This window comes from Falco cherrug, chromosome 1 (genome assembly GCF_023634085.1).
Source record: "Falco cherrug isolate bFalChe1 chromosome 1, bFalChe1.pri, whole genome shotgun sequence".
In the NCBI taxonomy this organism is placed as follows: Eukaryota; Metazoa; Chordata; class Aves; order Falconiformes; family Falconidae; genus Falco; species Falco cherrug.
The window spans coordinates 1,026,591-1,042,499 of record NC_073697.1 but is presented as its reverse complement, the minus strand read 5'-3'; the positions used below and the strand labels follow the sequence as shown (position 1 = coordinate 1,042,499).

Genomic DNA, 15,909 nt, shown 5'->3' with positions numbered 1-15,909 from the left:
TTTGTGAAATATGTACAAATTATTTGAAACCCAGGGGATATTTCAAATATGTTCATGTACAGCACCATATTTGCATGTTTAGATTGCAAGGTGGAATATCTTTTTATTTTTATTATTCGGAGTTCTGTTTGATCATAACAGATGTGAAAGATACCGAATTAAATTGGTTTTCCCACATTAGATGATTCCTGTGCTTTTTTCAAATTTGGTAGATTTTGAAAAATATTTAATTTGTCAAAGAAGTATTTTGAATTAGATAGTCATATGCATGTTAAGATATGAGAACACTGAGATATTGATCTGGATCATTCTCCCTGAAGTCAACAGGAATGCTTACTGGCAGCATTTCACTGTAACCCTATCAAGGCTGCTGAAAGGTGAATGTTATTGCTAAACCTTTGGCCTTGAATTTCTTCTGTTCTGTAAGAAACTATGTTCCAAGACAAATTTTTTTATGTTTCTGGTCTGGGATCAGGAAGTTTGTATATAGTTTTCTGTAATGAAATTATAAGTTGTTAGTTGATATTCAGAGCATGGAGTTCCCTGTGTTCTCTTTGTACGGGGATGTTAATAGCTGTTAGCAGCCATGGCTTCCATGCAACCATCACCTTTGTAGCTTTACACCTGTTAATTTTTGGAAACAGATATGATGGGCCAGGCAAGGATCACATCACACTCGTCTTTTCACATCACACTCGTCCTTCTTTTTTTCCATTTTTTTTCATAGGTTTTTAGTTTGGCTGTTGCCAGGCATAGGTGTTGGTCTGGGTGGGTGTTCGGGTTGATCCTGTGTGGGGGATGGTTATGTTTTGTGTTTGGGGGGTCCCTGGAGTGGTCCTGACAGTGGCAGTTCAGCATTGTCATGGGAACTACCTCTTACCTATAGTGGTTCCAGAAATGAGTGAGTCGTTGTAGCAAAAATATATCAAGATGATGATATAATGACTCTCTGTGAAATGTGGAAAAAATGTATCATACAGCTCAAAGGACAGAAAACATGGGAAGAGGCTATTTCAACTTCAGCACAGATTTGTTACAGCACTTATTACTGATGTTACCTTTTTCAAGTTAAGAGAATTCTGCATTACTTGGAGCATAAAATTTTATTAAAAACTACGTATAACATGTTCAGGCTGAAGCTTATAAACCTGTTACATTGCTTGCCCTTTTCTGAAAGTGGTTCTTTATTATTTGACATTATTTTGTCAAACATCTGATTTGTATAGCTGAACGCAGGGCACTTGCCTTCGTTTTAAGGGTAATAAACAAGCTGCACTTTTAAAACCAACAAAACATTTTTAAATGGTAGAATATTTTCCTAATTATTTTATCTAGTGTGCTGAATACCTTTTTACTTTCTCTGCAGTTAGCTTCCATGAGCTTGAAAGAGAAAGAGAAAGAGAGTGGGAAACCAAGCTTTGCTGCAGAAAAAAAAGAAATCAAAGCCAACCACCAACGGCTTTTTGAAAAAGAGTGTTCTGGTTGTTATAAAACATGTATATAACTGACAACTGATATTATCCACTGGTGAGATATTGTTCATATGTCTACAGCATAAAATTACCAGAAAAATCATGCTGGTTATCAATCCACATGTGCTCAATGCAGTTTGAGGATTTTGAGAATGCCATGTGTATCTTTTATCATATCACCATAACCCCTCACCTCCCACCAGTTCTCCAGACACACTCCCCACTACGTTATGTCCCCTTTGATGCACGTATCAACGCATTTCACCTCCGATATTTTTCACCTGAATGTGGACCATGCTGTGATGCTTGACTGACACTGCCTGAGCATCAAGTCCTGTGTTCAGGGAAGGGACTATCTTCCTCCTTCGCATCGCCTGCCTGTGGGCTTCAGTCTTGCCATGACAAGAAGTCTTGCAGCACTGAGGAGGTCAGCTATGCCTGTATGGCAAATGCCTATTTGAGGCTGTTCTGCCCACACACTGAGCTGACCAGATGCTGTGTGGCCATTTCCATCTGGCTCAAAGCCCAAACAAATACATCCTGCCTCTTCACAGGGTTTACTTGCTCAGATGTGATGCCATGCTGAGCAAACATGTAGCTCTTGGTTTACTTGGAGTTTTAGCAGAGCAAGCTGATGTCTGCCTACAATGTGGTTTATAGACACATTCAGGGCTATGTTTCCACTGTAGTAAGGAGGAAGTAGCTTTAACTTATTTAAACTAGCTGCCGTAAGTACTGTTACTAGCTTTCTCTCAGTAGAAGGGAGCTTGTGGAGAGCTGCAGAAAGCATCTGAGAAGAAAGGTAAATTCTGCCTGAACTGAGCCCTGCGAGGTCCCAGCAGCCTGTACTTGTCCTCAGGCTTCTCATCAGGCATGGTCGTGGTGGTGTGAGGTGCTGTTCTGGCAGATACAAACTGGACTGAAACCAAAAATGGGATTTATCAGAGTTGCAGGTAATGGAAGGTTTATGTTGCTCCTGATTTTGCCTGGATATAAATCAGCAGCTTTAGAAGTGAAAAAAAATATCCACTACACATGGTACTCTGTCTCAGTCACTCACAGCTTCTCTTCTAGTGTTTCTAAGTGTGAAAGGGACCTATGCATTATTCCGATCAGTACTTTGTCAGTTGTTTATTCTTCCCTCCTATAGGCTGTAAATGTTTAATAGTATTTCTCGAATACATTTTCACTGCCTCAGCTTCCCATCTCAACATGGTTCAGAGAGTGGAGATCAGAAACTGGAAGAATTCCATTTGCTGACATCTGTCTTCGGAATAACTTTGCTCCAGCAAATATAGCAAAACAGATCTTCTTACATGCGTTTGTAGGAACGGCTTGAATGTTATTTATACAATCTGGGGCTGGGGGGAGGGGGGCGAAGAACCCCAGCATAATGGCCAAATTCTTTGCAGGTTGTAATTGGTGTGGTTCTAGTCACTTGCTTAATTTTTGTGGAACTGTTTGGATTCAGATCAAGAGATCAATTGAGTCGATTGCTGTGAAACATGTGGGCTGGTCAGTTTACCCACCAGCAGCATGAACCCACCACAGAAAGGCATACACCCATTTTCTGCAGCAACTAAGCTTTGGTTTTGAGCTTTATGTCTAGGTACTGCCCCAGACCAGCTTCAGTACCTGCATAAAGGAATTGTGGCAGTATGCGAGGTTTGGCAAATATCATTTTATCTTAATGCTATTTTGCTTGTGCTTTTACATAATTTTTTGTTTAATGCTGTTTAGTATTCTGCTAGGTCAGATGAAGTCAGGGGTCAGGGGTGTGCTTGATTTAATACAACTGGATGGTTTGCCTGGTTTTTTGTCTGTTCCTTTTGGTGTCCTGTCATTTGAATTTTATGTTTTTGCCTTTAGTCTTGAGACGACTTTTCTGGGTATCATTTTCTGTGCTGTGTAGGTCCTTTATGCTGGTACAGATTGCATTTGTTCATCTAAAATGCCTGTCCTGCACAATTTCCATCATTTTTATGGTCTTACATTTTGTCATTTTCTGCTTGAGTTTGGTTGTGGTTTGTTATGTTTTGACAGTGGTTTGTCACACAGCTGTGAATAACCTCTTTGGCTTGCCTTTAAAACTTTCTTCTCTGCAGTTGTTGAACAAAATTATCTGTAATACTCTTTCTTCAAATAGAATGATTAGCACAGACAGAAGTGTGAGTGACTGTATACTGCAACCAGGCAAACCATTTGTTCTGGCTTTATTTACTTTCAGAGTGAAGAATTTTTTTATGCAAATATAAATATTCTCTTCACTAAAATATTTGAGTGTAGATCTTTGCTGGGGAGTGATGGTTTTGTTTTATAAGATGTGGAAGTTTTACAGTTAAAACTGGAGCTTCCTCAACTACGGTATATCTTTTGTCTGTAGAAAGAGAGTATGGGTAACCCCCTCAGACATTTCTCCCTTGCAGCCTAAAAAATCAGCTTAGACCATAAGCTTCCTCAGAAATGTGCCTGCCATGAGAAATTCTGAATTTTTCAATGTGGGTAAGGGTCTGGCCTGCTCTGTCTACTAGAAACCTAGTTCAGTTGTTTAAACAACAAATTATATGGACTCTGAGTTTTCATTTTGTGACTGGTTAGCAGGCTCCCTAGTTCTTGGAGTGTTGTCACTGGGCACATAATGAAAACCTAAAGCTTGAAGCTGGTACGGAACCGTGCGGGCCAGGGCTCTGCTGTTTGTGCTTGATTCGAGGTGCTGGTGCTGAGGCCTGCAGGAAGGGGCTGACGGCGGGGCACGGCGGGGCGTTGCAGCAAAGAAGCCAGCAGGAGGGTCTGAGGGAAGGGATTGCCTCAGTGCTGGTGAGACACATCTGGAGTAGGATATCCAGTTTGGGCTCACCATTGAGGAGCAAGACATGGATGCACTGGAGCGAGCCCAGAGAAGAGCCATGAACACGATTAAGGGCTGGGAGGCTTTGTCATACAATGAGAGGCTGAGAGAGCCGAGACCGTGCAGCCTGGAGAAGGGGCATCTTCTCAGTGTGGGGACAGATCTTCTCAGCATTGCCCAGTGAAATGCAAGAGGCGCTGGGCACAAAGTGAAACACAGAAAATTCCATTTCAACATAAGGAAAAACTTCTTCCTCAAAGGATGGTCAAACGCTGGCACAGATTACCCAGAGAGGTTCGGAGAGCTCCATCCTTGGAGATACTCAAAACCCAACTGGACACAGCCCTAGCCAGCCCACTGCAGGTGACCCTGCTCTGAGTGGGGCGCTGGACCAGACGATCCCCAGAGGTTCCCTCCAAGCCCAGCTGCCATCCTGTGGAAGGGATCTTGGACTCCTGCTTGCTCTCCTCACCCCCTGGTCCACAATATCTTAGCCCGAGGCTTAAATACTTGAGATCTGAAGACTGAATTTTGTAGTGAGCAATGATTTAATGGCTGGTAGTGGGCTCCAGTATAATAAGGAAAGAGCTGGGAGGAAATTTTGTTGTAATAGGTAGTCTGGCTGAGCCTTAGTGAAAACTTAGGCTGACGCAGTTCAGCTTTGTACTGGGACATATAGAGTCTTTTTACAGTTATTTTCTGATTGTTTTTACCAAGATAAATTGTAGTAAAATATTGTCTTTCTTCAGAGAGTTGATGAATTTAAAACTGAGTTACAGATTATGTGTCTATGAGAATAAGGGTCACAAGGTGTGAGGCGGTAAGCCGAGGTCTCGTTGTCATGAAGTTTCTGTCACTTATTCTTGACCCAAGTGTGTTTTAGAGGATTGAAGTGCTAGTTACAGACTTGTGAGAAAATGAAATACACTTGTCAACTGAATCAAAATTACATAGGCAAATCCTCACCAAGGTAAAATGTTGTTAGAAAAGACTTATTGGAGGAAAGGCAGAGTCAAACCTAACACAATGATTTAATTTCACAGGACAGAAGGAACTGGAGAGGGAAACCCAGATAGTTACAGTTTTATAAGTGTTAGTATTTTGGATTATAGCTTTTAACTGTAGGCAGCATTATTGACATAAAATAAATGAGATACCAAAGATACCATGAAAGTATCAGGGATCAAAACAAAAACACCCCCGAACATTGGGTTCCAGATGTGGGAAGGATTCCAGTCACTCAGTCACAGTGCTCATCCCGCTTTGCAGTTTTGTTACAAAATTGAGAACGAAGGCAAAATGGTTGGAAACCTTAGATTTCCCCAGTTTCCATGGAGTGCTAAGTAGATCGTTAACGTTAAGAACAAAATTGTAAGGACATGGGAAGAACGTATATATGGCTAATTTTACTCCTTAAAAAGCTGTGCTTTATTAGCAATATGGAGGGAGTGCTCCACTGTCTTCTGAACTTCATGGGAGTTTAAAATCTATAATGTCTGTAGATTATAGAGATGTTTTATGAATGTGTAAATACAATTTACTGTATCCCTAGTATACTACTATTAATAGTATACCATGTATTATTATTATGATTATTACTACTACTGTTGTAATAGATTTTAAATCATACATTTAATTTCACTTTAATATTTGATTTGTATAAATGACTAGAAATTTCCTATAAGTGGAAATTAATCATACATTAGAATTTTTATTCTAGAAGTAGTCTAAATGATAGGATCCCAATCTTACCCGCTAGATAGGGAGGAAAAAAAGGACAGGTCTGTGTGTGCCAGATTCTGCCTTGGATACATGTGGGTGGTTTAATCAACATGGCCCACACGTCTCTGAAACAGAAGTTGGACTTATTAGACTGTCTTTTCACTGCCTTTTGTGCTGTACTATCAAGTCTGACAGTAGCTTTTCCTGGGAATTGACAGTTTCATGTTTTTTGGGTTTGAATCTAGTCAGCAGATAAGGTCTCACAAAGGTGGAGGGGCACTCCACGAGCAGCCTACCTTGCAGCTCTTCCAGAGAGCAGGTCACAGTACTGAAAACTGAAAACTGGAGCTTTACTGTTGTCCAGCTTCACGGAAGGATCCCTCCCTCCACGTCCCAGCCAGATGGACTGTGTCTGGGAGGGAACACACCTGATGTGCTATTTCACTGGGACAAATTTGGGCAAACAGAAGTATAGGCAGAATAACAGCAATGACGTCACTGTGTAACTCCATGAAGTTTTGCTTTATGCGTACTGATTTTTTTATTTTAGTTACAAAAACATACATAACTGAACATGACAAGGTCTGGCCCACACAGATGTCAATTAGCCATGCCCAGAGATGTCAATTAACAATTAATGGAAAGCTCAGCCTTTCTTCTGCAGTGCTCAGGAAAGCCCATTTGCAGTCAATGGGAAGTCATCCCCTGGCTTCCCTAGCTCTGACATCTGGCTGAGGGAGAGTTAGTTGTAGCATCTCCATTTAATTACTGAGATCCAACTGCGATAATCACTCAAGCAAGAGGCTTTCATGGTCCGCCTAGAGCTTTACAGGTCACCTCAACATTTTGTGCTGGGAGCCAAAAAACCCCACAGCCCTAACCAGCAGAGTTCCTCAAGCCCATCCATAGCATGTTGATGAGATAATCGGCTGCAGGCTGCACCAGAGCTTCCAAACAGAGCTCCTTTAAGCTATAGGCACAGGGTGGTTTTTCTTCATTCTGTTGCTGATTCTGTGGAACTTTTAAAGGCTTTTTATACTTTATGTTTTTATTTGTGTCTGTTTTATTACTTATTTTATATCCTAACTCTAATTGAAGACATAGGACTTGACAGGATTCAGAGCTGCAAAAACCAGCCTGGAAGCAATAAACCCAATATTTTTATTTCACTGATTAACACTTCCACTGTTTCAGTTCTATACCAACTTGGCAGTTATCTAACATGGTGTATATGTATATGCTAAATCCAAGTCTCTGCCCCTGAGAGCTTCTACTGTAAAGGCAACAGATGAGCAGTTCAGTGAACGAGGAGGGGTTTGCTGTCAAGCCCTGCTTCTGCAAAGAGCCTGTGAACATGCGTTCTGTAGAGGGCACTGAGATTTTGACAGCCTATCTTTGGGACACAAAGGGAGGAAGTGTTCTTCTATTCCTAGCCCACAAATAATACCAGCTTCCTGTGAACTAGGAAAACATGTTTACTTTCTATTTTATTCAAATCATCCTTGGGAGGAAAAAACAAACCAACGGTACCATCACCACCACATGGTGCGAGCTGGTACCACAATTATATTACCTACTATTTTTTAATTGGTTTTCTCCCATAGCTAGTGTGAGGCTTGCAAAAACCCTGAACGTCACAAATTATTGCCATCCCACCTAGAGATCGCTGGACTTTTTGGCTCAATTTGCGATGGAAAAATAATTTTAGACTTAAACATATTCCTGAGAGAATAAAGTATTTTACACTCAGACAAACGTATTTAAAAGGGGAAAAAAATGAAAGGACAGCATGAAAATAATGATTGCCAGGATCAGGATGGCAGAGGGGCACTCTAACCGCTAGTGTTGCTTGCCCAGGCCAAAAAGCAGGAGTGTGGCCTAAGTGCATCCTTACCCAAGAGGCAGACCTTGGGCCATTTAATATGTCAGGTACTTTCATTCTTTTCTTCAGAATCTTAGTATTAATACTTAAGAAATTATAAATTTTATATATATATATATATATAATATATTGTAACTGTTACTGACCTATAAAGCTTCTTGCCTACATTTGCAGACTGAGTTAATTGATTTCTGGACCAGTCATATTGGGAGAGTGTCACAAATCTACGTGTCTTACTTCAATTCTGAAATTGTATTTCAGTCGCTGATCCACCGGAAAGGTATACAAAACCACATGTAGCCAAGCTGTTATAGCACTGAATAGGCTAAAGTTACGTCATTCCAGAAGATGACAGCATTATATTTTGTGCAAAATAGTCCCTTCGATATGCCTTTCTTATAGACATTTTCATATAAATAACTATTCCCTGTTGCTAAATCCAGCTGATCTTTGTCAGTTTGCTTTACTATCTGGGGATTTGCTAGCACAAATGAAGCAAATGTTAAGGGGCAGTGCCGCTTCTCATGGGAAATAGTACATCCTACATACTCAGCTAGGGATGAAGGATGCTGCCCAGGACAAAATGATAATTTAAAGCAGCATTCAAGTGATCTGCAATTAATGCTTGAATGCTGACATGCAAGTGAATTTTTCTTCTGGTATATCCAATATCTTACAATGCAGGGTGTTGCATTTCACACTATAAAAAGGTCTTTTCTGGGTAATGTGACTGTAAGAGCCTGTTAGTATTTGTACAGATGTAGGTATGAACCTACTTCTGCTTTCCTAAGCCTGAGTATTGGGCTCAGAGCCTCAGCATCTGCTGTCATGGCTATTCTAATGTGTTCCTGCAGGCAGATGATAGTGTATCTATTGTTAATGTTGCTTGGTAAGTCCCATTAAAAGGCCTTCTTTCTACTCATTTATAATTTTGCCAAACTTGACCCAATAAAGCTGAAATTGTTTCTGCTTTTAGCTAGTTCTTTTTTATTTAAGCCCAAAATAATTTCTTCTTTCCCCCAAAATGGAAGAATACCATGTTGTCAGTGTTACAAAAGTCTTGCAATTTTGTTTTTTAAATGCCTGAGAGTCGGTGTGCTCTAGAGTAGGGCTGCTCACCTTTGCGGCAGGGGTTTTGTCCTTTTTGTGGAAATCTGACTGAATTCAGCAAATTTATAAATCTTTGAGGGGGAAAAACACCCATTCTCAAGTACTCAGTGCAGGCTTTACCAGAGTTTGACAGCTAAAATTTCCAAGGAGTGCCTTTCCCAAGAACAAAGTAAGGCACCTTGTAGGAGCCCAATGGGGCTATCTACGTGCCAACTGCAGAGTAACTGGACATGTTGCAGCTCAGGGCTGTGGGAACCGTGGACATTTCCACTGCGAAGCCCACGGGCAAGGCTCAGCAGTGAGAGCAGGAAGCCCTTCCTTCTCCTGCCCTGCCTGCCGATGCACTAGGGACCCAGGTGGCCCTGCAAATTGACCTGAGTGTGGAGGAAGGAAGAAGGAAGAGGAGGGAAAAAAAAGAGAAGGGAAAAAATCAGGGCAAGACGACACTGACGTGAGAGAGGGGAGAGACATAGTAACTGAGAGGTGGAAGGAGAAGATGGAGGATGATTAAGGAAGGGAGAGTTGGAAGTCAATGAGAAAAAACATGGGGAATAGGGAGATGTGTGGCTGGGTGGGGGGCACAGAGGGAAGAGGTCCTCTTGCTCGGTCCCTGGCTGGATGAGGAGCTGCAGGAAGGAAGGAGAGGTGGGGTTTGATTGGGGAAAGAATCTCCTGTTGAGGGGAGGCAGAGTATGGAAAAGGGCAGAGATAGAATCTTGGGAGAAAAAAACAAAATAAAGATACCGCAGGAGGGCTCGGACTGCTGAGGTGGGGGGTCTGGGACAAGATGCTGGGGCAGCCTGGTTGGGTGGGAAGGGCACCAAGAAAGTGTGTGCAAAGCTGACATTTTGGGGAGAGTGGAGGATAACGAAAAGACTGGGACTAGATAGCTGGACCTGCTTAAGTACAGAGAATGAGGAAATTGGGTGGATTTGGGAAAGGTTAATGAGCTTCCTTGGGCAAGAGATAAAAGGGCAGCATGTGGGGAGGGGGGAGAGAAGAAAAGACAAGGAGATACTGGAAGATGAACAGTGAATTTGGAAGATAGCTGATGCAAAGCAACCACACATAGGTGAGAAAACGGAGGATGGGACCATGGGGGTAGGTGAGTAAAGAGACTGGAGAAAGAGTAAAGAGCAACAGTTGGATAGGAGGCAGGAAGGAAGGAGATCCAGTTGCAGGGAACTGCGTGACGACATAGGCAGAAAGCCTTGCAGTACCTGGGCAAGGATTCCTCTTAGAAGCTGGAAAGAAAGTCTGCCTGGTAGCCTAAGCCTGAAGCAGGGGTGCTCTCAGGGCCCTGACACCAGGAAAGGAAATGACAAGAGTCTCCCCATACTCAAACTACTGCTGCAAGTGCTTGTTCTCAGAGCTCCTGCGGCAAAGATCTGCATGCTGGCTCTGAGGGCGTCCATACGATGCTCCTTCAGGGAAGTATGGTGTGGGAGGGAGAGGCTCTGCAAAAGTATGCACAGAGATACATTTGTAAAAGTGTGTTATGTGGACTAAAAGCCAAGTTCTAAAGCATGAAGGAATTCCAATGGCAGTAACAGGTAAAGCTTTATTCAGCCCTGATGGCGCAATTGGATATTGCAGCTTATGCTATTTAGAATATGCATTCCGTTACTGTCTCTGACTGCCTCTGGGGACTTGCAAACCCTTAGGTTTTGCAACCCAAGCTAGCATACAGCTTGCTCTGTACTCTGCAAGGCGTGAGCTCACGTTACTGGTGCAAGGATGGCTAAACTTCATCCTGAAGTGGCCACAGGTATCAAATGGTCACATCATCCTGCTTTCACGTTTCCTGGAGTCCTCCTAGGGCTCTGGCAGAAGATACGTGGTGTTGCTAAAATCCTGTTGAGATGTCCAGTGGCAGACACAGGTGGAGTGTGTACATCCACACCTCAGCGTGTCCGTTTGCTGCAAGAGGAGAAGGAAAAACATGTTTGCCCCATTCATATTCCTATGCCCAGGAAAGGATTGTATGTATGCATGCAGCAGAGCTGGGGTGCACACACATACATGCTTGAATAGTCATACACACAGTTCTGTTTTGGAGGTGAAAAAAAATCAAGGAAAAGTCCTTTGCACTTAAAATTGACAAAGTTTGTGATGATCTCTAGACTTTATAAGAGCTGTTCCACAGCCTTGTGTTGTTGTTAGAAATACCATTTCCTGCAAAAATGAGCTTTGTTACCGCTGTAGAGAGTTTCACGTTTATCCTAGAAATGAAACAATCTTTTTAAGCCATTGAGCGCTTCAAGAAGAAAACCAAAATGGTGAAGCTGCTTCAGTCTTCTGTGGCAAGGCAACATGGTGAGCTGAGGACAGGTCTGCTTATTAATACAGGTTTCCATTAATGTTTCTTCTGGAGCTCATTATTAGCTATAATGGTTTATGGTGGACATTTGCATTAGCTATTTTCAACTTTGCAGACAGTCTGCACATGCATCTGTCATTGAGAGTCAGGTTCCATGGGGCATATACTTTTGTGCACCTCTGTTCTTCATCCTTTTGGTCCCCCACTTTGTTCTTCATAGTAGCATATCCCTGTGGCAAACACAGATAATGCTTACTAGGAAAAGTAATAAGAATAGGGTATTTAATGTATTTCTAGCCTTCTTTAATGTGTTGTAGCTGTGAATACTGCAAAAAGCAACACCATATGACCATGCTACTTTGGGAATGGTCTATAAACCGCAGTTAAAATATTTTCAAGATATTTATGCAGTGCATAAGTCACATGAATAGAGGTTTATCACAATCAGTGGGAATGCTGGATTTTCATATCACACATTTGCTGCTTAGGATGATTAGCAGGAAATTTAATTTTCACTAATTAGCCTTAGGGGAGCAAGAAATTAACTTGATGGGTAAATTTCACGTTTTACTATATACCGTACCAGCATGGAGAAATGTGAGTTGAAGCCTGAGCTGAGTCCTATGCTGATACACTGGACTTCAGTTTTTCTAAATTAAATTAAAAGACTGTAGAAAATTAACATATGCATGGTGAGTGGGTGGGTTTTTTTAGGAGCTAGAGTTGTAGAATAGTTGTTCAACGTATTAATTGAATTGTCAGCCACTTCCAGATAGTGTGCTATGTTTTTGTGCATTAAATTACATTAATATCTAATATTACACCAAAGACGTTAACAAGTCCTAATTGTCTATATTTATAAATTTTCATTATATAATGTGTGTTATGATTGCACATGCAATATTTCACATTGTAATGCACAGAGCAGAAACGGTTTTCACAGAACTACTGTGAAAACACCATACTTTTTAGTTTACAACACCCACTTGCAAATACATTTTTAGGGTCAGGAGCCTTTGTTCATATGCTGGCAAAATTTATATGAAAATAGTTTTTTTTAGAAATTACTTTCAAAAGTATACAGCAAATGAGGGAGGCATGAGTCACCACTTAGTCCTAATAGACAAATAAGAATCAGGAACTAATAAACTCTAATCTTGCCTGTTGATGATGACTTTTCTATCTCATTCTTCCAAAACACAGTTTACATCACTTGGTTTTTCCCTCTGTAAAATGGAAGCAATTTTTATGTATCCACCACTCAGAATTACCGTAGACTGATTAATGCATGCAAGGCAATGAGTCATCCGGTATGGAAGTATCAGTCTGTCATAAACTGAAGTGTTCTGTCATACCAGGCTTGTGGTTGCATCCAAATTTATCTGTATAAAAGGAGACGGAAAACATCAGTCACATATCAGATAATTGCCTCTGATGTCGGTGCTTCTGCTAGTTTGTGCATCTGAAGCACTCTCAGAAGCTCACTGTTACTATTACGTATTTGGAATTAGACCTTGTAGTACTTACCTGAAACTGCTATTGAAGTGAGAAGTGTGCCTTCAGTGGGAGTTTGGCCCGAGTAAGTATTGCAGAATTGGGTACCTTGAGTCCATAGTTTGGGGTTTAAGTGGTGCATATAAGGTAGTTCAGGCACCTGCTCAGACTTTCTAGCCTGTGACATAAATACTTCTGGTCTAAAAAGAGATCTCAGACAGACTTGTGGGTAGTCACATATTGTGTAACATCTATTGTATTGCATCCTCAGATCCTTCTCCAGTCCCCAGGACTCAGCAGTAGACCTCCTATTCAATCAAGAGTGTGTGTGTGCATGTGTGTGTGTGTATGTATGGGTGGGTCCATATAAATATACATGTGTCCACACACAGACAAACTTATTTGTGTACACAACTTCCCTATATAAATGTGCTTTCCCTTTTTGGGTGTACGAGTATACTTCTGTAAATGCTCACCACTTGTATTTATACATTTATGGGTAATATCCAATTTTCAGTCATAATTGACAGTATGTGGCTTTCTGTATAATAATTACTTCAGGACAAAAAACCTTGCAGATGGTTTCAAGAGTAACTCTAACTTGCCATCAACATAAAAAGCTTAAACAAGGCGAGCCCACTCCCTATGAATAGAGTAAGCCATTTTCATTGATTTCAATGGGAGCAGGCACAACTTCGTTTCTACAGCAGACAGAGAACATGTATTATATTCATTAAATGAAAGTTTGATTTCATTGCACTTAAAATTATTCATGTTCTGTTAGCAAATGGTTTGAGATTTTATAACCTAGAGCACTTGCTGAATTCTGCTTTGTATTTTCCTCACAGCAATTGGAAGGACCCTCATTCCTCGTTATTTTAGCACTGTCTTTGAAGGAGGTGTAACAGACCTGTATTACATTCTCAAGCACTCAAAAGAGTCATACCACAACTCATCCATCACAGTGGACTGTGATCAATGCACCATGGTCACTCAGCATGGAAAACCCATGTTTACCAAGGTAACAGGGAAGACTCAATAAAGCATGTTGTTGGTTTTTGGTTTTCTTTTCCGTGTGTATAAGGGTGAAAAATATTGGCTGTTGCATTTTTCTGGTAGACTGAGATTATTTCTAATACTGAAAACCCTTGAAGCTATTTAATTACTATTTTCTATATTCATTATGTGACTGGAAAATTCTGTGGACATCTCTGCAATTCTCCCAGAAAGGTTGCAAGAGAAGCACATAATGCCAGGTTGCCATAACCATCAGTTGTACATGAATTAAATTCAGCCTGCCCTTCTCCTTTTCTCTGGGCTTGATTTTAAAGCAGCAATGAGATTTCACATTGCTGCTACCTACCATTTGGGTTGGTATGCATTACACTGGATACTTACCCAGTCCAAGGACTATAAATCTCTAGGAAAATAGTGATTTAATACAGTAGGATGCTGGTCCAAAGGGCAGTGAAGTCAATGGAAGGAGTCAATTGATTTAAACATGCTTTGGATCAGGCAGTTAGTGAATATTCAATATTTGTAATTGATAGTGAATTATCTTCATGCATTGGCCACTTCTAGCCCTGTAATTAAACTGAGTGCCATATATTTTATAAAAACAGTACCAAAAAGGTGGAAAATACAAATTAAAACAAAATTTTCTTATACTAAAAAAAAATCAGTAAACTGATTTTCAAAATGGAAATATCCCCTTTCATAAATTTAACAGCAAATGATGATTTTCCATCTTGCACCTTTTCATCTGTATGAGTTTTAACCTTTGCATGGAGAAAAACACAAAAGGAGAAGGGGCAGCAGGAGGAGATAACCCATCCACGTTGCCCTTGGCCTGCAGGAATGTGGAGGTTTGAGAGTCACTGGATATTGACAGCATCATGACCAGGGCCCTCGTGGCTTACACTGGTTTAGCACGTGAGTCTCATCCCCTCGTAGGGTCTTCCCTGCCATCTTCATGGCTCTTGGAGTGGGGCTTCAGGAAGATGGAGAGGATGCCACTAGCATGTAGAGCACTGATGAGCTGGGAGGTGTGCGGTTAATGGTGTCACCACTACAGCTGTCCCACTCCAGCCCCCTTGTGTCTGATGTACACAGACACTAACAGAGAGATGCGAAGAGACCAGACATTCCTAGGCGGCACCTCTTGGCCTCCTCACAGCTCACAAGGAGTTGTGCGTGCTGGCCATGTGCAGAGGACGTGACAAGGGTATCCAGTAGCCGCTTCTCTGCGGAGCTCCCTAAAGCCATTTCTGTGTCATTCCCCTTTGTGTTAGCTTTAATGCAATAGCAAATAAAAGGTGGTGGCGGGCGGGGGGGGGGGGTGGGGTGGGGGGGTGGGGTTAATCAGTAAACAGAACATGCTTTTCTCAATTCAATTAGTTTATTTACTTATCGTGGCAGCACATTACAGTGTTGTTGCTTTGGGAAGGACACTAGTGCCCAGCACGTTGGAGACAGACTGGCGGGAGGGACCGGGCTGGGTCACACCTTGCGTGAGTGGGGCTGCAGGTGCCTCCCACAGCACCTCCTGTTGTGAGTCCCCCTGTCTGCCACGGCCCTGGCAGCACGTGGCCTGCTCCAGCCCCGACGTTCCTGTGGCAGCCTCCAATATAAACCTCTATATCCTGGCAGGAAAGTTCAGGTGGGGATGTGATTTGGATTCTGGGTGACAAATTAGGGAGGGTTTGATGGTGCTATGTTTAAAATATGAACGTGTTAGTAAGAGCAAATTCAAAATAAGACACAGTAGTTGGTGGAATAAGGGAGAAAAGAATATATTACTCTTTCAGAAATAAGTTAGAGCCCAATGTTTCTCAGCTGTGTGTGTGTAACTTCTAGCAGATGTACCGAGGGCACAGATCTTGCACCCAAAGGTAAACTACTCCCACAGCATCCGTGGTGGAACAAAGCAGACCTCCTGTAACAAACAGCACTCCAATGGGCTGTGTAGCTCCTTAGATCACGTCTGAACCTCACCCGGTGAAACTACTACAAAGGAGGTTTTTTAATGCAAAAATGCAAAGTAACTATATTTGTTAACAGC

At 41.7% G+C, this 15,909-nt stretch overlaps 1 protein-coding gene across 19 annotated transcripts in view; it reads left to right on the top strand.

Annotated features, from left to right (window-relative positions):
- Window positions 1-15,909, top strand: part of LDB2 (LIM domain binding 2) — a 220,156-nt gene that overhangs the window by 153,760 nt on the left and 50,487 nt on the right. For all 19 annotated transcript variants that reach the window (XM_027808144.2, XM_027808142.2, XM_027808145.2 and 16 more), the window contains one exon: window positions 13,697-13,869. In XM_027808144.2, coding sequence (XP_027663945.1) covers window positions 13,697-13,869 — 173 coding nt within the window. The remainder of the gene's footprint in view (window positions 1-13,696; window positions 13,870-15,909) is intronic.